Source organism: Anarrhichthys ocellatus, unplaced genomic scaffold (assembly GCF_004355925.1).
Source record: "Anarrhichthys ocellatus isolate YVR2014 unplaced genomic scaffold, GSC_Weel_1.0 scaffold41, whole genome shotgun sequence".
NCBI lineage: Eukaryota > Metazoa > Chordata > Actinopteri > Perciformes > Anarhichadidae > Anarrhichthys > Anarrhichthys ocellatus.
The window spans coordinates 3,199,068-3,222,065 of NW_022280071.1; the positions used below are offsets into that span (position 1 = coordinate 3,199,068).

Here is a 22,998-nt window from a genome sequence, read left to right on the forward strand (position 1 = left end):
TGTGTGTGTGTGTGTGTGTGTGTGTGTGTGTGTGTGTGTGTGTGTGTTAGAAAGCGGTGCTGGCCATGCTTCCTGGAGAGAAGAGTCTCGGTATGCTGTCCTGAGACGTCTCCACGTGTCTGTAGGCCATCTTCCCTTCCTCACCTGCTCCACACAGTTTAATGAAGAAGAAAAAGAAGAGAAGGAAAGTGGGATGAAAGAATGGACACATGAATGAATGAATGCCTTGATCCGCTCCACAGACATTTGTGTTGGACAAAGTTAAAACATGCAAGATGTATGTTTCTTATTTCTGCTTCATTATGGTCTTATGAAAAAAATGGAAAAAGGATGAAAGAAAATACAGAAAAGCAATTATAGTTTGATAATAGTTTGAGTAAATGTAAAGTGCATCATTATAGATAACACATATCCATGTCTGTTTAGCTGTCATTGTAAGGAAGAGGAGCATTATTGTTACCGAGCACCAGCAGCACTTGTTTGGCAGCATCTCGGACTTCGTCCTTGTCCGTTCGACAAAGATACACCAGCTGGTCAATACTCTCTTTGGCCTGGAACCACAGCAGGTGGAATACAGCGGTCAGCGTGATGAGGACATACTACACGTGAACAGATGTAGGTAACAGCTGTATGTGTGCGTACCTTGAGACAAGCTAAGGCCTTGCATCCGCACACTCTGGTGTCCACATCCTGGTCCTCCAGCAGCTCCAAACAGCTGACCAGAGCCTGAGGAGGAGGATGGACACAGTGATGACACGTCTGCACTACAGCTCTCCTGATGGAGAAACACCTCAGAGACAGGAGAGATGGATTCCTATCCTATGAACTCCTAAGTGTAACTGTAACCTTGATCCATGCCTACATCTATGTGTAGAATGAACACCACGCTGTAGTGCATCAGTGCTCTGTGTGACCACTGGCAGAGTCAGTATTACGGCCATCAAATTCAAAACCGTCTCGCTAGTCCATATATCATCTGGTTTATGTAGCCTTTCAGTCATGATATTTCTCTATATTATATCTGTCCTAGGATCAGACAGGATGTTCTTCCTGAATGCATGTGGACCCTGGATGTCATCCTCAGTGGGACGTTCCTGTGTGAGGCCCAGCTGTTCACGGGATGTGTTTGCCTTGGAGCCCAATCAATATTCTCTTCAATCGATCTATTTGTAGCAGTATTGCTTTATATGCAGACTGATAATAAGTGATGTCAGTACAGACAAGGCAAAAATAACATGCTAGATACAGCGTCACATTTACTGTATATAAATATTCAGTTACATCAATATGCTGCTGACTCATGGTTATAAAAAGGACTAAGATGAATATCTAAGTTATCAGAGTGATATAGATAAACACAGCAGGTGACCTTAAAGGGGACATATCATGAACAGCTCTTGTGTGTATCTGTGTTTATACCCTGACCAGTAAACATGTGATTCAACAAGCCCTCCTTTAGAGTACAGCGCCCTCCAGCTGAGCCCCTCCAGCTGAGCCCCTCCAGCTGAGCCTCTCCAGCTGAGCCCCTCCAGCTGAGCCCCTCCAGCTGAGCCCCTTTGTCTTTGAACCACCGTTATAAAGGTGCACCATGTTCTTCTCATAAACCAATCAGAGCACACTGGGCCTTATAAGGAGGGGTCCTTAAAGAGACAGTTGTTATAGAATACAGGTATATTCACCAGAAAAATAACGTTTTTTGAAACATGTACAGTACAATGATCATCAACTGGTGGCCCGCGGGCCACATACGGCCCCCCAAAGCTTATCTTCCAGCCCGCAGAATATGAATGAATTCACAGCGACCACTGCAGGTGCAGCCTGTGGAGCTCTCAGGAGTCCGTTTAACTCTCCTGCTCACATGTGTGCACAGAGACTCTAGAGGGCCGTGTTACCCACAGAGCTTTGGGAGCGCACCAGTTGTTTCTGTCGATCAGCTGGAGCCTTCTAGTCGGCTTTGCCCGGTTAGCCGGGTTAATTAAACTCAACTGACCACAATCTGTGTCAAACTGTATTCCGACATTGTTCAACTAAAGCCTGTCTGTGGTTGAAACATTTCATTTACGACGGCATCACCCGAATGTGTTGTTGAGCAGAAGAAAACAAAACGACAGCATTCATGCTGACTCAGCAATAAGTAACCCTATAAGAGTGTGCATCACTACAATGTGCCTTCACATGTCTGGTGTGCCTTACACAGCACCAGCTGCAGGAACGCATTCTGAAATGATGTTTCCATATTTACAGATTTGAACAGAACTGCTTTCTTGGTGGAGGTGAGAGCATTCTCTCGTGAAGTATTGAGTCATCATTATGGATTTCCCATGTTTTTTAGGAGTCCGTTCACACTGACAGAAGCTGATCTCCAGACCTGAGAATGAGCATAAGTCTCCTTTAAACAGTACAACCGGAGAAACATGCTTAGTGTCAAAGTCAAAAAGAACACAATTTAGTAGAAGAAGAATACATCAGAGATATTCTTCTCTCAGTGTTTGAAGCATCCCGTGTCCTCTCACCTGCTCTCTCTGTCGGGGCTGGGCAGCCAAGCTCCTCAGCACAGAGCTGGCAGATGCCGACACTTTGCCTCGTGGGTCTTTCAGTAGTTTGGCCACAGCGTGAAGCCCCTCTCTCCTCAGGCTGCACTCTGCAGGACGCCGCAGAGCGTGCACGATGACCTCCTGGTCACATGACGCCAGGCTCTGCACCAACCACACTGTTGGAGGGAGCTTATTGTCACCAATCAGAAGCCTTGTCTGCATTCATTAAAGGTAGGGTTGGTCATCTTTTTGTTGAAATTCTCATTACATCCTGACAGTTATCAATGAATCAAATCAAAAAAATAAAAACGTACGCGTGTTACGTGAAAAAACCATCAACATTGACGTTTGGTGTGACGTGGGGAATGAAGCGTGGTCTACTGGCTGAGAGGTCGCTGGTTGTTGGAGCCGTCCACCTCCCCTCCTGCCGGCCCAGTGTGTGATTCAGAGATATTTATTCTTCCTTGTTCATGATTACGCGCATAACATATGAAAAAAATGTCGCGGGATATCTACGAATTACGGCGCATTATTTTTCGAAGGTATATCTACGAATGTTGGAGAAGACCAGCCGGCTCATATTGGTTGTTTACGTTGATAATGATCATTTTGGGGGAGTGGCTCTGGAGAGAGGCCTGAAGGGACAAGCAGCTGACTTGGTGACTTTCTCTCTAGATGTAGTGATTCTTTGAGCTACTTTCATTCTACAGAGAGCTGGCAGCACTGAGCTTTAGTGGGATGGTTTTAAATCGATCGTACTCTTGATAGTTTGTCAACACTACCGAAGCTAGCGTTACGCTTGGTGTGGGTGCGATACCTTCTTCTGCCAGCTCGGTGATGAGTGTTTCCATGTCTATAATGCCGTTGGCCTCAAAGTAACTCCACAGCTGGAACAGTGTCACCATCACTCCGTCTCTGCTGTCACCCCGCCGCGGTAACCTCTGATCCAGCACCCGCTCGACCAGTCTCAGGAGCACTGGACAAACACACACACACACACAGCTGTTAACATCGCACACACACACTAACATGTACTGCACATGTCCAGATGTGGTTGTACCTGTGTCGGCCATGTTGCCAGCCCTCTCGGGCAGAATCCCGGAGTAGAGTGTAGACAGTGTAACCAGGAAGCTCTCAGCAGACACGCTGTACACGCTGCCCTGCCCCACACACTGCTGCCACAGTGACTCAGCACCCAGGCACAGGCCCAGCTGTGGTATCACTGTGACGGAGGACGAGAGGACGGAGAAACAAGAGAGCAAAGGTCAGAGGGAGTCTTTTATTTGTGGATCAACCTACTGAAGTTTCACCTTTGCAGACGGAGACTTCACAGAAACACTAACACGGACATCAGAAGCCGTTTGACCAACCAACAAGGGATGTGGTTGAAGCAAACAGAAACCAACATGTAGTCTATCAATCCAATAGGTTGCTCTCATTCCTGCCGTTTGATCAACCCTGACCACATTAGCAATGTACTTCATGACTATAATAACCAGTCACGACGGCGTGTGGCTGGTACTGTTTTCACTCCGTCAGTCTGTGTGTGTGTCATTATAGCAAGATGTGGTCCTGGAGACACTGACTGTGGACAGATGTTCCAACACGATAGAGTCAAAAGCACACAAGACGCACTCACGGAACTCCAAAGGCGTGTATCTGAGATGAAGGTGTGGTCCGAGAGAGGGCGACGGAGGTATGAGGGTAGGAGGTCTAGGTTTATTTAGATGACGTGTGTGAAATCCTGTAGCATTGTGATAGAAGTGGAGCTCCAGCACCACGATACACTGAAACAGCTGCTACTTACAGAGCTGACTATTCAGCACAACTGTCCATCACTAGTTGTGTTTACATCCAGTTGTCAAGTTGAATTTTAAGCAAACAATGTTTTGTGGAATTCGTGTCAATTAGTGAAGTTGTAATTGTGCTTTCATGTCAGCCAGTATTGCTTCCTGCTGTCCTGAGACAAAGACAAACAGATCAACTGATTCAAGGGCTGCCAGCAGCAGAAACAGCTGATCAGTCATGTGACTCAGGGCAGCACTCAAAGATGAGTCAGAAGTTATTTGGTAAAGTTTCCATAATCTGTTGAGCACATCAACTTGTTTTGCGTACTAGTTTTTTATAATGCAAAACTTCAAATGCGTTACTTTGTGTATTTTGATTAGAATCCAGATGAACATGTAGAGCACACCTGTCAAACTCAAGGCCCGCGGGCCGAATCGGCCCGCCACGTCATTTTATGTGGCCCGCGAATCCACCAGCAAAAAAAAAACAGAAAAAAAAAAAACGTTTTTTGTTTTTTTTTAATTTTGGAAAAAAAATGAAAAGTTAGACTTGAAAATAAAAATATCCCCATGGTCGAAATTATGAGATAGAAAGTTGAAATCATGAGACAGCATGTTGTGAAGTATTATCACCGTGGCTGGACATTGATTACTTGTCCTCCTAACAGTCACTTGGTAACAATATGGTTAATTAGTTATTACCTTTTTTTTTAAAACAGGTGGACAGGAGAGGGAACAGCCCGTAAAGAGGTTTTCCAACAAGTGATTGAGTTGAAAAAGATCGACAAATAATCCCAAAATGTCCACGAAGAGAACAATTGATGCAGAGGGAAGAAGATGTAATTTAAGATGGGAAAGAGAATACATGTGTGTGCTTCAGGGAGAAAAACGGGTCTGTCTTCTGTGTTATGATGCGTGTCGGTGATGAAGAACACAATTCAAGTCGGCATTTTGACACCAAACACGGAGCTAAATTTAGCCTCCAAGAAAAACATCAAATTGTCCAAGAATTAAAAGGCAGAGTGCAATCACAGCAGAATATATTTACAGAAGCTACAGCCCAGTGCACGCTAAAGGTATGTGAGCAGGTGAGCTCCGACCAGATACAGACTTTTACAAATGTCAGTTTGTGAAGAAACACCATCGCAGCAATCTAGCAACACAGCTAGCTCAGAGACGAGATACATCATCTATCAGTGTTTGTAAGAGGCTGAAGGCAGACCTGACTCTGTGAGGAGCTCTTGGATGTAGCTGCCATGCACGGGACGACGGCAGGGACATTAGTGATGCAGAGAGGTGACAACAATAGCTTTGAACAAAGTTAATGTCATAACTTGTGTTTGATGATATTTGTCTTTGTTATTTTCTTTAATAGTTTGATCTTTGATAGAGTAATGTGGGCTTCTTAACCCTAAATTAAAATGATTTATGTTATAATAACAGAAATGTGCTTAAATATCATTTTACATTTATATAACTGCATGTACAATATTTTTACACTTGAATAAACAATAATCAAAAGCAGGGACAGTTATTTAACAATATGTTAGGAGTAGTTACATTTATACAGTCTTACAGTTACAACCGGCCCTTTGAGGGAAACCATGATGCTGATGTGGCCCAGAGTGAAAATGAGTTTGAGACCCCTGCTGCAGAGTAAAGAAACGGTGAAGAGTTCCCGTTATGAAGTATCATATTTAGTGGAGGTGTGCTCTCCTGGTTTCTGTGTTTTCTTGTAGTTGAATGTGTTTTGATCCGCTACATATTTGATCTTACAGCCGATGTTCAGCAGGGACCAACAGAACAATACTGTGGATAATCCTGTTGTCCAGTTAATACAAATGATGCATCACTTAGTAAGTTAGCTGACTTGCTACCAGGCTCATCTTATCAGACAGGAAGCAACAGGCACGCTGTACTTCAGGTAGTTGTTCACTGTGCCTTTGTCTTAGAAACACCGGTTACATGCACCCATGTGTATGTGATCATGTGTTGATGTGTATTGGTCATCTATGGGTCACTGAACAGCGGGCAGCAACTTATCAGTTTGACCAACATCATGCGACGACACATGGAGGGCTCAGACATGAAGGTCAGGGTTCCTCTTGTGTGACACTACTGTGATCGATGCTGATCAGAGTGGTCCAGACACACTGTAGACACCGGCGCTACCTTCAGCAGGCGCTCTGAGGCGTCTCGGGTTGTCCTTGGTGATGCGTCGGATCATCTCCAGGACTCGAGCCTCCCTCAGCAGTCTGTCCAAGGCGTACATCTCCCCACAGCGCAGCGGGCCGAACATACCCAGACACTGCACACAAGACGTCACATATCACTCATGTGCTCCACCGCTTTAGTGATGACACGGTTTATCAGAGAACACACCAGTCTGATGTAGTGTTACAACTAACACCTAGATGATGACTTGTAGTTAAACTACAACTAGAACTGCTAAAGCTACTTTTTAAAGATGTATTACTTTGACTTACTATGGATTTACACAAGTTACAAAAGCATTTAACCTCCTTTTAAAAATGAATGCCAGACACTTCATACTCCAAATTATGCCAGATAATCAGAAATAATATGTAGAAAATACTTCTACTTTAATACTTGAACTATTGTAAACACAGCCGTAACAAGTACTACAGCTCCTTTTCCTTCACAACAGAACTTCAAGTTCAACTCCTTGAATAGTGTGATGATGAATAAGATTACTCTCCTCCTCTCTTGTCTCTGAAGTGCTGCTCATGTCTAAGATGGATCGACAGATCGAGTATCTCTGCTTAGCTGGAAGCTTGACATTCTGACATCAAGCAACTTTTACTTTGAAGGCGAGCTGTCTCTGTTCCAGACTCTCGACTTCCTTTACTCAATGTTCATTATTAAAGTTGGATAATGGAACAAGCTGAATTACATTGCACGTGTTCATTCAATGCGACAACAACACGAAGCGTTAACCGTGTTTAAGCAGCATCGGCTCACACGTAGCAGAATAACATGAACACAAGGAGCCCAATGAGACGAGGTAATACCCCTAAACTCACATTGTTCATTATACAACGTGAACAATGGAAAATGAATCATACTTCATGCACGGACCTTCTTACCCAAGACAAGAGCAACAATAAGAAAACGTTGGTGAACATAAGAGGGTATTTGTTCTTATGGCTGCCTGCATGAGGCCCTTTGTCCCATGAGCATGTGCACTGAGCAGCTCGAGGCCTGAGATGACATAAGAACAGTGTCCTACCAACAGCTGAGTGCTGCAGTTCTCCAGGTGGACCACCAGGGAGCAGTCTAAAGTGGTGCAGCCTGTGGTGAGGGGGGAGGTGGGGCTGTCCCAGCCTCTGTCCTGCAGAGACCTGCAGACACACAAGAGGCACTTTCAATGACATAATCAGTGTTATGATTACGTTAACACCGTTAGTGTCAGGATCTAAGTTCAGTTCAGTTTATTCCTGCTTCTGTGTCCCTCAGTGGGGAATTAGTCACTCAGCAAATACAGACAAATAGGACAACAGACAACACATAATCAACTAACATGATGTAAAAACAGTGTTACAGTAGTGGCACACATTGAACATTATCACACACACTTCAGCCTTGGTTATATTCCCAAACAGACGCGTAGTAATTCTGTTTGTACTGTTGGAGGACACCGTCCACACATGAGCAGTGCATCGCTAGGCTCCATCTGTAGAGTCACAACAAACTGGTGGTTTGCAGACGTCCGCAGAGAGCCGACGTGCACAACCTTTGACCATATGTACGTCACGCTGACCCTAGTGGACCCTTGCATACTTGCAAATGCTTCAAGTATGACTTTGGCTTAAAGTGACAATCCTTAAGATTTCAGTCCGGTAGAATTTCTGTTAGAGTGAAAACAAAGATGTTGAGTTCAGAGTTTAGCTGTCTGGATTCCATACTAATATGCTAGTTTAAGAATTTTGTGTGTAGTTCTATTTTTTGTCTGTATGTACCCTGGAGGCAAAATCCAATTCTGAAAAGTGAAGTCAAAGCTTCAAGTGTTAAAGCTGCATTCTCTCTAGTGTCCACCAGGGGGCGACTCCTCTGGTTGTATAGAAGTCTATGAGAAAATGACTCTCCTTCTCTCTTGATTTATTACCTCAGTAAACATTGTAAACATGAGTTTATGGTCTCAATCTCTAGTTTCAAGTCTTCTTCAATACAGCATGATGTTCATTTAGTACATTATGGTCCATTTAGAGTCACACAGACCATAAAGCAGGGGATGCTTTAGGGCGGGGCTACACGGTGATTGACAGGTCTCTATACAGCGTCTCTACATTACTCCTCCTCAGTCCAAATATGGTCACTTACGTCCATTGGTTGCAAAAAAAACACGATAGCAACGGCTACAATGCTGACACGAGGCTTCAAAACATCAGTCCACAAGACAATGGGTGACGTCACGACGTCCACGTCTTATATACAGACTGGGGTTCATACAGCACCTTTTCTGGAAATGTCACCACAGACATGTCACCCAGTTCATAATACTGCAAATACGTATATAAATATTGCAATACTTTCATCAGTGGGCCATATAGGCTCAATCACATTTATGTTACTGCCTTCAGTGAAAGATAGTGACTTAACAGACATTTATTTAAATGAAGATCTTCAAGTTTGTCACTTTAAAACTGAATGTTTGTATGCTTACAGATGGCCCTGAGCATCCTGTAGCTCTGTCCTTAGGGCAGCAGCTCCAGTAAATATGCCTTTACTCACAACCTTATTTAAGTGCATTAGTAATGCCAGCGGCATGGCTCGAGGTCTGTCGGTCAGTCTGCCCACCACTTTGGTTTGGGTTGAAATATCATCGGATGGATTAAGATGAAGTTTTGTACAGACTTTCATGGTCCCCTGAAGAGCGTTTTTTAAAGGGCCACCATGAGGGTCGCAATTGTGATTTTGAGTGAAATATCCCAACATATTCGCCGTAGCTTTTCCTCTAGCGCCGTCATCAGGTCAGGTTTTAAAATGATCAATACTTTGGTTTATGAATACATAAATTAAATTCCCATCAGCCTCAGCTGTAGTCCGTGTTTAGTGCCAGTTAGCAAGTGTTAGCATCTTGCTCCCTGCACTACTGTGCATAAGTGCAGATCAGCATGGCTGGATCTTAGTCTTGTTGAATTTACATTGCCAATATTGAATATTTGACCATATTCATGTTTAAAAAGACTTTAAGGCATTACTAATGGTGATGAAATGTAGAATGTATACTTATTAAAAAGAGTGAGTGAAGTAAAAATAATTAATACTGTTTCTTAGTAGGTGTCATTATAAAATTGTAACTAAACAACTTTCTAAAACTATTTTTTAGCAATAAATGAGATGACATCTTTAGCTTAAGATATCATAACCTACACAGGGTACGACACTATACACAACAACAAGACATGGAAAGAATCTAGCCATCAAGCCAAGAAAAACGAGGAGGAAGTTATGAAAACACATGTTTTTCCAGCCTACTCTCTGAGCTGCAAACAGCAGTTTAATTAACAGAGCCGTGATGGTTCAACCCGGCTCCACTAGATGGCAGCAAGACTCTTCAATAACAGCAGCTGGATGAGACTGGACTGGTCTGCTGACTGGGAACAAATGAAACTGTGAAAACACAGATTCTTTACTGATATACGAACAAATCTTAAATCATTCACATGTATGGAGCTAAATCCAGGTCACAAGTTTTGTCTTGAACATTGAAAATGAAAATAAGTGAATGAAATTTTTTTTTGGGTTGAATATCATTTTGATATTTGATATTAATTTTTTTGAATCCATTTTTCTTTTTCATTTTTCACTTTCATATATATTTTGATATTTGAGGTCTTATATTTTTCAGTTTCAGATTTTATATTTTCGGTTTCAAATCTTTTTTTCACTTTCAGATCGGTTTTTTTCAGTTCAGACTTTTGACCCTGATCTGGCCTGGCATCAACTGAGAGGGGCGTGTCATCATGAGTGACAGCATAACAAAGAAGGCTGAGGACTTCCTCTCCCTGGGCACCGCGAGAATTATTATTCAACACTCTCTATACACCATATTCACGTGAATGCAGTGGGGGGGGGGGGAACTCCACCAGCTATCCTGAAGGAAGCTTCGGAGGGAACCAGCTACTGGTTCGATTAGTCTTTCGCCCCTATACCCAGGTCGGACGACTGATTTGCACGTGAGGACCGCTACGGGCCTCCACCAGAGTTTCCTCTGGCTTCACCCTGTCCAGACATAGTTCACCATCTTTCGGATGGTGAACACTCACGCGGGCGAGACGGGCCGGTGGTGTGCCCGACGCCGCGGGGTCGGGATCCCACCTCACCTGGCACACTGGCCCTCACTTTCATTGCGCCACGGGGTTTGCTTCACCCTCTGATTCGCGCGTGCGTTTAACTCCTTGGACGGGTCGGGTATGTTGCCGACATAGACCTGACACCTTTAACTTGAGCCGATCCCCGCCCTGGCGACGCGGTTGGGGCGCACTGAGGACAGTCCGCCCCGGTCGACAGTCGCGCCGGGAGCATGGGGCCTCGTCCCTCCCCGCAGGGAGAGTGGGCGCAGCGAGCACTGAGTCCACGGCCCCGGGGATAGCGGGGAGCACTGTAAAGCACCCGGACGGAGCGGCGAGCCTTTCCAAGCCGACCTAGAGCCGGTCGCGACGCATCGCCACGGAGGATATGCGCCCGGCGGGGCGGGGATCGGCTCAAGTAAAAGGTGTCAGGAGTCTGTGGCGATGTCGGCACGGACCAAGGAGTCTAACGCATGGTGATAACAAAGAGACCTGATCAAGCACAAGGTAAAGAAACAGCAGCAGTGTTTAATATCTCTGTAGGGTTCTTTCCATAATGTAGTCAGACACTTCTAATTACAATCTGAGCCTTCAGTGGCTACAACAACACTGGAAGTGGACATATATTGACGGTGAGGAGTTGCCCCAGTGATGACATTGTCCCCATTAATAAACATGAAAACATGTGAAAATAGTGTCCTGGTTGAAAAATAGCGAAGTCACCCTCTAAGGACATGTCATTTATTTTACTGACTGATGAAGAGTGTGCAGTGGTTTTGGATAAATCACACATTTGGTTGGGTTTCAGTATTTTACAGTTTCAGTTCATTTGTCAGCACTGACCTTCCACTTCTACTCCTCTTGTCGCCCTTCTCCTCCTCTTCCTCCTCCCAGTCAGATGTGTTGAGGAAATCGAAACTGCCCAGAGCCGTTTCCACTGTGAGGCTGACCGCGCTGGGCGACCGGCTGTGCCTACCGCCCTACATGCATACGCACGCACGCACACACGCACACACACGCGCACACACGCACACACAGATCCATAGACAGACCATACGTCAATAGTCAGGTATGTCTTTGATGCCCACAGCAGTACAGATGAACACTCCTCATGACTCTCAGAGCAGAGTAACCGCTGAACTGCTGAAGCTACAGCAGCAGATAAACAAGAGCATTCTTTCACATATGTAACTCTAGTTGCTAATATTAACAGACCACAGGGCGGACTGTGATTGTCAGGTCTCTACCAGAGACGTATACGGTGTCTCTAAGTCACTCCTACGCATTGCAAATATGGTAACTTCTGTTCATTGGCTGCCAAAAAAACAACACAGCAACGGCCGTAATCCAAGATGGCGACGGTGAAATCACCGAACTCGAGGCTTAAAAAGTGAGTCCACAAACCAATGACTAATGATGACGTCATTAGTCATGACAATGACAATATTGGCATTGATATATGCTCATACTTGAAGTAGCATCATGCGCATGTAAAAACTCATAAATTTGATAACTTTTCATCACAAAGGTCTGAAGAGCATCCTGAGCAAATTTGAGGTTGATCCCATTAATTCTGTAGGAGGAGTTTGTTAAAGTACAAAGGCTGAAGACTGCGAAAAGTGACAAAAAAGCACAACATGGCGGGTTTACTCTAGCGCCCCCTAGTGGTTGAATGAAATGAAAATGTCAGGGTATATTACAGGATGCAATGTGCACATATGCTGAAAGTCTGGTGATTTTAAAAAAACTGGTTGAGAAGTTATGTGTATTGATAAATAAGCCACACCCCTAAGAAGTTTATTGGTCAATATCTTATAAACGCAAAGAGATATCAAAAAGCTTTTAATAAGTTCTGATGATGTAGATCCAATAATTATCCAGAGCAAATTTGGTAGCAATCAGACACAGCGTGCAGGAGGAGTTTGCAAAAATGTGTTTTTCACAAAATTCTAAATGGCGGAAAATCTAAGTAGGCGGAGTTCAGTGGTCTGACAGGCTTTTTTGTAGAGCTAGCGGAGCTGGACATGTGTGTCGAATTTCAAGCAAATCGGACATACTGGCCAAAGGGCGTCGCCGGTCCAACTTATAGGGGGCGCTTGAGAGCCATTTTTTTTACACACAAATATGCAACCTATATCAGATGGCTATATTCACCAGGCCTGACAAGTGTGCAACATTTGGTGAGTTTTCGAGTATGGCAAGTCCCCCAAATATGCGCCCGATGTACTATGTGTATTCAAATTTCAATAGGGCCTTCGCTGGCCCAACAGTGTCGGTTGCTCGGGCCCCAACGAAGTCGGGCAAAGGCCCTATTGAAATCCGAAGGATTATTAGGGCCCGAGCTACCGACGTCGGGCCGCGAAGGCCCTATTGATATTGTACCCGTTTGGGTAAGCGTCCTTGTCAGGCCTGGTGAATATAGCCATCTGAAAAAGAATGCATCTTTCTGTGTTAAGAAATGGCTCTCTAGCGCCCCCTACATGTCGGACCGGCGACACCCCTCGGCCAGTATGTCCGATTGACTTGAAATTTAACACACATGTCCACTTGAGCTAGAGCTACAAAAAAGCCTCTCAGACCCCTAAGCTCCGCCTACTTAGATTTTCCGCCATATTGAATTTAGTGTAAAACACATTTCTGTGAACTCCTCCTACATGCTTAGTCCCATTACTACCAAATTTGCTGTGGATCATTACTGGATCTACGTCATCAAAAGCTATCAAAAGCTTTTTGATATCTCTTTTCGTTTACAAGATATGTACCAATAAATTTCTTAGGGGCATGGCTTAATATCAATACATATAACTTCTCAACCGTTTGTCCTAAAATTACCAGATTTTCAGCTTATGTGCACATGGCATCCTCTGACATACCCTGAGATTTATTTTGCATTCAACAACTAGGGGGCGCTACAGTAAACCCTCGAAGTGTTTTTGTCACTTTTTGCAGATTTCAGCCTTCGCACTTTAACGAACTCCTCCTGAGATTTTAAGCGATCAACTTCTACTTTGGTCAGGATGCTCTTAAGACCTTTGTGATTAAAAGTTATCAAAATCGAGAGTTTTCATCAAAGAACCTTGACGTGGCGTGGCGGCCATTTTGCCTCATTGTTTATGAAAAAATAAGTTGTTATAACTCCAAGGTACATTATCCAATTCGCACAAAACTTCTTATGCATGATGCTACTTCAAGCCTAAACATACTTCAATTGAAAACAATTCAATAACTCATAGCGCCGCCTACTGGCTAAAGGAAATGTCATATTTTATACTTTTATGTATTCCTCCTAGCCAGGTGACCTGATGAGTCTCAAATTTGGTAAGGATAGCCTTAAGACATTGATGATAAATCGCAATGAATATTGTGAGTTTTCGTTCCACGCTGTTCTGTGGCGACGCATAGTTTGCCATGAAAAAGGAAGCTGATGGTTTAGTGGGTTGGGATGCTCAAAAACTCATGTAACTTTGTACATGTGTCACAGGTCATTGGAAGAAATAGTTTATATGATTTTCTTTATTGGCCGTTTTAAATTGCCTCTATAGCGCCCCCTACAATATTTCAAAAGAGCAGCCCCAGCGCTATGTTTTGGCTACATGTATGAAACTTGGTAAGCACATGTATCCTATGGAGACTTAAAAATAAGTCTCTTGGGACCATGCTCTAAACCCTACCGGAAGTCTGCCATTTTCAATTTTGTATGAATTTATACAATATTTCGACGATGCAGCCCTCACAGTACGTTTCACTGTCTATATATAAAATTTAGATGTATAACATTTGGTAAACAGATGTATCACATGTAGACTGACAAAAAAGCCCCTGGAGCTCTAAGCTCTAAACCCAACCAGAAGTCAGCCATTTTGAATTTAGTGAACAAAAAACACATTTTTGCGAACTCCTACACGCTGGCTCCGATTTCTACGAAATTTGCTGTGGAATACAAGTGGATCTAGATCATCAAAAATTATCAAAATCTTTTTGATATCTCTTTGCGTTTACAAGATATGGACCAATACACTTCTTAGGTGCGTGGCAAAATATCAATACACATAACTTCTCAACCATATGTTCTAAATTCCCAAAATATTCAGCATATGTGCACATCGCATCCAGTAACATACCCTGAGAATTGTTTTGCATTCGACCACTAGGGGGCGCTACAGTAAACCCGCAAAGCCTACTGGCTAAAGGAAATGTCTGATGTAACTCAACTGGACTTGTTCCAAAGGGTCCCAAACTTCTCATGCTTGATAACTTGGGATGGGTATCGCTTGGGTTTTTTTCCGATACCGGTGCTAAAACGATACTTTTAAAACGATACCGGTGCCTAAACGGTGCCTGAACCGATACTTTTTTCTTCAAATTGAACAATATATTAACTGTTTAAAGTATACCATAAATATAAATAAATACAAAACACACACACACACACACACACTCTGTACACACACTACAGCTTCAAACTTCAGCAATTCTTTTGCAGAAATATGAGCATATTTGCGTTCTCTGGCAAAATACGACACCTCTCCTGACTAATTTAATTTACTTTTATTTTACCAGTTGGCGGCGGTAATGCGTCAATTCATCGTTTGCCAACCGCCACTACACCTCACAGAAGAAGAAGGTTTCGCGTGCCTGTGGATGTTGTGCTTATGAGCGCCAGCGCTAAGTACCCGGATGTCGATGGAGGAAGTCAGTAGCCTGCCTGCCGTTTGACAGATCTCGGTCTCGTTTTTTTTTTTTTTTTATAAATCATGGCCGAAGCTTCGCCAGAATGATGGAGGGGTTTGTTTCTAAGCGCGCACGGCTCGTCCGGTTGCAATAATATTATGAGTGAGGAGCGGAGGACCGAGGCTGCCAGGACGGAGTCATCAGAGTAGTGTAAAAAAAGTATTTCAATCCGCTCAGGCACCGAAAGGAAGCACCGAAATCTGCGTTGCGTTTCGGTCCGGTAGATACCGGTCGTATAGGAACCGGTGCCATATTAGCACCGGGTTTCAATACCCAACCCTATTGATAACACTCATGGCCTGAGGATGTCTACGAGCAAATTTTCACTAATACTCACAGCGCCACCTGCTGGCCAAAGGAAATCTGCGTTTTGTGACAAACTCCTCCGATTTACATTACTTTTACACAATGTGGTTTACACTTGACACAGAGCTACATGATGCATGTTTGCACGTGTTCTGTAGCGCCAGGCAGCGGATACAGGAAGCATCGGACTATTTGCAAAGCATCATTTCCAGCATCAGGCGGGATTAAAAACGTCTCGCTCGCGGACGCGCCTTCCGACGGTCGCGGACGTTCTCGGACGCGCAGGCCGGAGTCCCGCCGGCACCCCCGACGAGCTGCAGATTGCGAGGGCCCGTTCATCGCTGCTCGCAGCTTTAATTATTGTTATTATTACGTTGTCTGTAAAATTGCATTTTTCAGGGCTTTATCATACTCAAAAACTCCCCAAATTTGGCAGGCATATCAGGACTGCGTGAAAATTTGAGATTTTATGGGTCGCATACTCATGTATGACACAATGGCTCACTAGAGCCCCCTACAGTTTCACAGGCCACGGCCATCACCCAACATGTCCGATTGACGTGAAATTTGACACACATATTCAGTTCCATCTGCTCTACAATCAACGCACTCTAACTTTGAAGCTCCGCCCATTCAGATTTCCACCATTTTAACTTATGTGAAAAACACATTTTTGCAAACTACTCCTAAACGCTGGGTCCGATTGCTACCAGATGTGATTTGGATCATTATTGAATCGATGTCATCAAAACGTGTTGATAACTTATCGTGTTAAGAAGATATGGACCAATAAACTTATAAGGGGCATGGTCCTCTACATCAATCAACCTAACTTTAAAACCATTCTGCCATCAAATCACGAAATTTGAGACAAATGTCCACATTGCAGCCTGTAACATACGTTCACATTTTCATTTCCTTCAGCCACTAGGGGGCGCTACAGTCGTTAGCTCTTTTTGGCCATTTTTCCTGTTATCAGGCTTTGTATTTTCACGGACGTCTCCTACAGTATTTATGTGATCGGCTTCAAATTTAGTCAGCATGATCTTAAGACTTTTTTAATGAAAAATCACAAGTTTTCATGCAACAACCTTGGCGTGGTGTGGCATCCATTTTGTGCAATTTTTCATGAAAATTGAAGTTGTTGTAACTCCAAGGTACATTGTCAAATCTGCCCAAAATCTCTTTTGCAGGATGCTAGTCCAGGCCTGAAAACATTCCAATGCCTCAATTTTCACAGTCATAGCGCCACGTACTGGCAAAGGGAAATGACAAGTTTTTCACTTCGATGTACTCCTCCTAGCCATTTCACCAGATCAACCTCAAGTTTTAGAAAGAAAGCCTTACGCCATTGATAATAGTTCATCATGAATATTGTGAGTTTTTGGATAACTGTTGCCGCGGCAACGCTTTGTTCGCCATGAAAAAGCAAGCAGATTTTTCTGTGGCTGGGAACACTCAAAAACTTTGTACATATGTCGTAGGTGATTAAATTAAAGATCTCATGTGGATTTTTGGCTTGGTCATTATAAATTGTCTCGATAGCGCCGCCTGCAAATTTTCAACAAAGCAGCCCCAGCACCTCTTTTAACCTACATGTATGAAATTTGGTCGGTACATGTATCATATGGAGACTTAAAAAAAAGTCTCCTGGGAACATGCTCTACAATCAAGCAAAAGTCGGCCATTTTAATTTCTGTGTGAATTTTCCCTTGATTTCTCGTCACTATACTTAACGAACTCCTCCTAGGGACTTTGTCAGAGCCACTTCAAATTCCGACAGTACAATCCAAAGACCTTTGTGATTAAAAGTTATCAAAAGCTTTACGTTTGGTGGAATGGCGTAGCCGTGGCGTGGCGGTCATTTTATGCAACTCCCATTAAACTACGTTTTCAGGCTTTGTATTTTAACAAACTCCTACAGAGTTAATGCGATCAACATCAAATGTGGTCAGGACAATTTAAAGACCTTTATGATGAAGACTTCTCAAAATGGTGAGTTTTCATTGAACGACCTTGACGTGGCGTACTTCGCTCCCATTTTGTGCCATTCGCTATGAAAGGGAGTTGTTGTAACTCCAAGGTACATTGTCCAATCCACCCCAAGTTTCTTATGCATGATGCTGGTTCAGGCTTGAGCACATTTCTGTGACAACATTTTCACAAAGTCATAGCGCCACCTACTGGCAAAAGGAAATGACACGCTTTATACTTTGATAGCCATTTGACCTGATCGACCTCACATTTTGTGAGGCAAGCTTTATGACATTGATGATCCTTCATTATGATTTTTGTGAGTTTTCGTTAAAAGATGATGCCGTGGCAACGCATTATTCATCATGAAAAGGAAGCAGATTTTTCTATGGTTTAGGATGATCAAATAGTCATGGAACTTTGCGTCAAAGGTGATAAACATAAATATTTCCTATGGGTTTTTGCCTTTGCCATAAAACATTGTCTTGACAGCGCCCCCTACAAATATTCTAAAGAGCAGCCCCAGCGGTACGTTACACCTAGATGTATGAAATATCGTAGGCAGATGTATCACATGGAGACTTAAAAAAAGTATCTTAAGACTATGCTGTAAACCATACTGGAAGTCTGTAATTTTGATCTTTGTGTGAATTTTCCATTCATTTTTCACCATTTGTGGGCTCTATACTTTAATGAACTCCTCCTAGGGAGTTTTTCAGAGCCACTTCAAATTGGGACAGTACAATCCAAAGACCTTTGTGATTGAAAGTTATCAAAAGCTTTACGTTTGGTGGAAAGGCGTAGCCGTGGCGGCCATTTTACGTGACTCCCCATGAAGCAGCAAGCTGATGTATCTCCTCTGGACTTGTTCAAATCTGTCCCAAACTTGCCATGCTTGATAACAGTCATGGCCTGAGGATGTCGACAAGCCAATTTTCCATCTAAGTCAAAGCGCCACCTAATGGCGAAAGGAAATCAGCGTTATTTGACAAACAATATCTAATTCAAATGACATTTACATGATGTTGTCTACACTTGATATAGAGCAACATAATGCATGTTGACAGGGGTTGTTTAGCGCCACACAGTGGTGACAGGAAGTGGTGGACTATTTGCAAAGCATAGTTTCCAGGGTCAAATACTCCAAGCAGGAAAAAAACGTCTAACTCGTGGTCGCGTTGTCCGATGGTCGCAGACATTCTCGGCCACAGAAGCCGAGGTCTCGCAAGTACCCCCGACGTACGCGAAGGTGCGAGGGCCCGTTCATCGCTGCTTGCAGCTTTAATAATCCTTTTGATTTCAATAGTGCCTTCGCTGGCCCAACGTTGTCGGTTGCTCGGGCCCTAATTACAATTACTACACACCTCTAAAAGCAACTTTTCTTGTTTCCCACACATGCTCCGTCCTCACCTTTAGTGTGACCTGCAGCAGCTTCAGCTCTTGCTCCAGTAGTTGTAACTCAGGGAACTGTCCTCTATAATCATCCAGAGAGGAAACCACAGCTGCCAGGGCATCTTCAAGCCCACTGTCCACAGGATCATCACCCTCCCTGGAGAGACAATCTGCTCCTTCACCTGGCGTCTCCTCCTCCACCGACACCCGGCGGGCTACATACGTCACGTCCACGCTCTCTGGGCACGTGTTGCACTCTGGCGATGGGTTTGTGTTCATTTGTGACAGAGTGTTAGAGTCCACTACTTCAGTCCTGGGAGGAGAGGATGATAGGACAGAGCCGGACGGGTCCAGTTCCTCCCTGTGTATATCTGTGACGTCGTCAGGTGTTGTGTTTTCTTTGAAGACAGCGAGCCTGGTTGGCGACATGTCAGCGTCTGAGGCAGCACAGCTGGGCGGCTCAGGAGTTCTGCTGGGCAGCTCCATTTCGATGTCATTGACGGAGAGCCCTGAAGCCAAAGACATCACCTCTCCGGATTCGGCTGACCCGTCCGTCAACACGATGCCATCGGTGCTGATTTCACTGATGTGACTCAGAGAGCGCGAGTAGCTGCGGGAGGCATGGCTGTTGGTCGCCGCCCCATCCGCTGTGGTGGAAGACTGTTTCCCTGCGTCTTCTTCCTCGCTGTCAGGTCTTGTCATCACAGTGACCGTCCTCTTTTCCTCTTCCCTGCAAATCAGTTTGAGTGTTAGTTCATGTTAGTATTGACACTATATACTAAGCACGCAACGCATCTCTGTCTCCATGGTCAAATGTAACAATGAATATTATTTAAAAAATGTTACATTATGAGACTGTAAAGTAGAATTTAAATAAATTCCACCCAAAAAAGAAGCACAGAAATTAAAATCAGACTCTACCTGTCGCTCTGTGCTTGGTGTCCGGATGTGTCGGGAACCTCCCTGATGGTGCAGACTTTGTGGGTGGAGTTTGGAGTTGAGGAGGAGGAGTCTCTGGGGCAGAACGAGATGTCAGGCTGTGGGGAGGCACTCCCGCTCACAGCTGGCTGGATGTCTGGTGTTACCACCACTGACTGGAGAGCGAGAGAGATGGAGACACGCTGAGTCACACGGACAGTCCAACCCAACGCAATAACAAAAGGCGTGTCCCATTTGTTCCCCCTTGTTTATGCTCGTTCTGATGTAGAATGATCGACCGGTTGGCTGAACCAGATCAAACCCTCATTGGACAGCTGCTCTACTGCTGTCTTCTGTCTTCTTTTGATTTGTTATTGCATGCTTTCCCTTCACCGAAGATGTTAGATACCAGTACAGGAACTACATTGTGAGACATTGTGTAAATGCAGCTCTTTTATGTTTGAGGAGTTTAGGTACACAGCCTCAAATCTACGGAGAGACTGTTCTAACCGACCGCATCGTCGTTTGCAATGTTAGCTTTATTAGCGCTGTTAGCACCGTTATCTGCAAGCCCGCGGCTTCGCTGTCGTCGTGTTGAAAACCGTGTTAGATATGTTTTGAATTTCAAATTCAGCACTTTTAATGTGAGAGTTAGGGTTAGTTAGGGTCAATGTGGTTTGACAAAATATATTTGTATGTGATAGAAAATCTGAGATTGTTGTAATGAATATCTATTCTTCTATTACATCTCCCAAAATGAACTCGACACAGTTTCTATATTCCATGTCAATCCATGTGTTTACAACATCTGGACAAGCATCGTTATCTTTTGTACGCTTATTCTTCCTAACCAGGAAACAGACCAATCCTGCACATCCTCTTTGATGAAGCTGAGTTTTGACAGAAAAAGGCAAATTCTCATTCCAAGATAGTTTTCTCGTCAGAGAGGAGAAACCTCCAGGTGGAGCCGAGGTGACAATGCTAGTGTTGCAGCACTGTTTCTCACATAATATACCTTCACAGTGATATAATAATTAAACAAAAGTTAATGTTTGATAAAAACTACAGTGGCCAGCAGTTTTAGGAAATACCAAAGCCTTCTTTAAAAATGAAACTAGATATTTGTGAGCAGCTTTTAAAGATGTAACCATAGACTGTATGTAGAACCAATGGGCTGACATGGCTGGTTTTGGTCTGGTCTGATCTGAGAATACAGAGTATCACCCGCATGATCCTTTAGAACCTTTAACTATTGGTAAAGATGAAAACAAATAATGGTTCTTCAACCTGTTAAAAGTGAAAGACAATGTTTGAACAGCCATCAGGGTCGGCTGCATGGATCACCATGATGGAGCAACATGCAGACACATTAGCTTCAGATTCAGTCCCTTCCACTGTTGATCAAACTTACAAACCAATCCTTAACAAAGACGATGACAGCGTGATAGACAGAGAGAAGCGCTGGATAGAATCATAAAGAAGGGTCTTCTGTGTGTGTTACCTTGCGATGTATAGAGTTGCGTAGCCCTCCCACAGAGAGCCGAGGACTGGAGGAGTCATCGGAGGATTCTGATGAATTAGACCACGCTGTTCCGTTCTCTAACTCTTCATGACGGCGGAGCATGTTCTATAAGAGAGCAGCGCTGTGTTAAAGGCTGGACTGAGGAGAAAGTGGTGGCTTAAATGTATGTTCTTGGCGCTTTGACCGCCACAAGCAGAGCGTCATCTAGTCCCATTATATTCAAGAGGAGGCAGACAATCTGGATTGATAAATAGCACTAGAGGAAAGAGGAACAATATGTGTGTTAGATGTTGGGGTGAACTGTCCCATTAACCTGTAATTCCATTGTGCTTTCCATTATTTAAAATCCTGGAGGCTAATTGACAAACAGGCCTCACTTCCATTCTGGATCCGGGCCACGAGCTTCAACAGACTGACAGCTGGCATTCCGGCCAACACCACACTGCAGACTCAGTGAGCTGCACGGCAGCCCAGCTGGCCGGTTCCCACAGTTCACACACATAGTGATTACTTTCGCTGTGTAAGACTCTGGATTCTTCCACTTTGCTGATATGTCACACATCACACGTCAACAACATTTAAGGAAATCTGTTGGTTGGGTTCAATTGGATCGACAGCTTTTGATGATTCAGGGTGCATCCGATTAAACAATCTGGCAAACTCAAATACACAGTCATTCATTCTCTTCAGTTCATATAACGTGCAGCGTTCAACTCTGCCTTGTTCTCTTCCATTCTGCTTCAGTGACCACATTTGTAGAAAAGTGAGCGTACTGCACAAGAACAGCCGAATGGAAACGGATATGTCAACAGAGAACCTTGAGGCAAACAGAGCTCAGTGGACACACTCCCAAATGTATATCAACGGGAAGTCTCAGAGAACGTCTCCCTGTTAAACTGCTATGGGATGTTGCAACATACTAAGACCTGGGGACCAAACAAACTACTGAAAGTAAGTTGATCAATGTGCCAAAATGAATGGAATTGTTATAAAAGCTGCTCTATTGATATAAATATTTGTGAGACTACATTGTTTTAATGACAGGGGCATCAGAATGCTCACTAAATTATTGAAGCTGCTACAAACTGACACGGTGTGTTCCAACACCCACACTACCAGAAAAAAGATGAAGTGTGTCCCAATACATAACATGTCAAATGCAGTATGCCAACAGTACCAGGATGTCCTACTGCATCCAATCACATTGTGCACTATGCACGCCAGCATTACTAGCTATTCTGACCCACAATCCTCTACACAGCGGATGTATGAGAAAGAGGGTCAAAGTTCAAGATGCAATGTTATGAGGAAGTAGTGAGGAGGTAGTGAGGAAGTAGTGAGGAAGTAGTGAGGAGGTAGTGAGGAGGCAGTGAGGAAGTAGTGAGGAGGCAGTGAGGAGGTAGTGAGGAGGCAGTGAGGAGGTAGTGAGGAGGTAGTGAGGAGGCAGTGAGGAAGTAGTGAGGAGGCAGTGAGGAAGTAGTGAGGAGGTAGTGAGGAGGCAGTGAGGAAGTAGTGAGGAG

At 44.0% G+C, this 22,998-nt stretch overlaps 1 protein-coding gene across 2 annotated transcripts in view; it reads right to left on the minus strand.

The window, feature by feature from the left end:
* Positions 1–6: 6 nt before the first annotated feature.
* LOC116394781 (rho family-interacting cell polarization regulator 1) overlaps positions 7–22,998 on the minus strand; it is an 89,250-nt gene continuing 66,258 nt past the window's right edge. For both annotated transcript variants that reach the window (XM_031868098.1, XM_031868097.1), the window contains exons 13-24: positions 21,458–21,583; positions 19,960–20,132; positions 19,057–19,768; positions 11,479–11,615; positions 7,572–7,683; positions 6,494–6,629; positions 3,595–3,756; positions 3,352–3,510; positions 2,514–2,710; positions 643–726; positions 461–551; positions 7–144 (exon numbers count right to left, since the gene is read on the minus strand). In XM_031868098.1, coding sequence (XP_031723958.1) covers positions 47–144; positions 461–551; positions 643–726; positions 2,514–2,710; positions 3,352–3,510; positions 3,595–3,756; positions 6,494–6,629; positions 7,572–7,683; positions 11,479–11,615; positions 19,057–19,768; positions 19,960–20,132; positions 21,458–21,583 — 2,187 coding nt within the window. In that variant the 3' untranslated portion in view covers positions 7–46. The remainder of the gene's footprint in view (positions 145–460; positions 552–642; positions 727–2,513; positions 2,711–3,351; positions 3,511–3,594; positions 3,757–6,493; positions 6,630–7,571; positions 7,684–11,478; positions 11,616–19,056; positions 19,769–19,959; positions 20,133–21,457; positions 21,584–22,998) is intronic.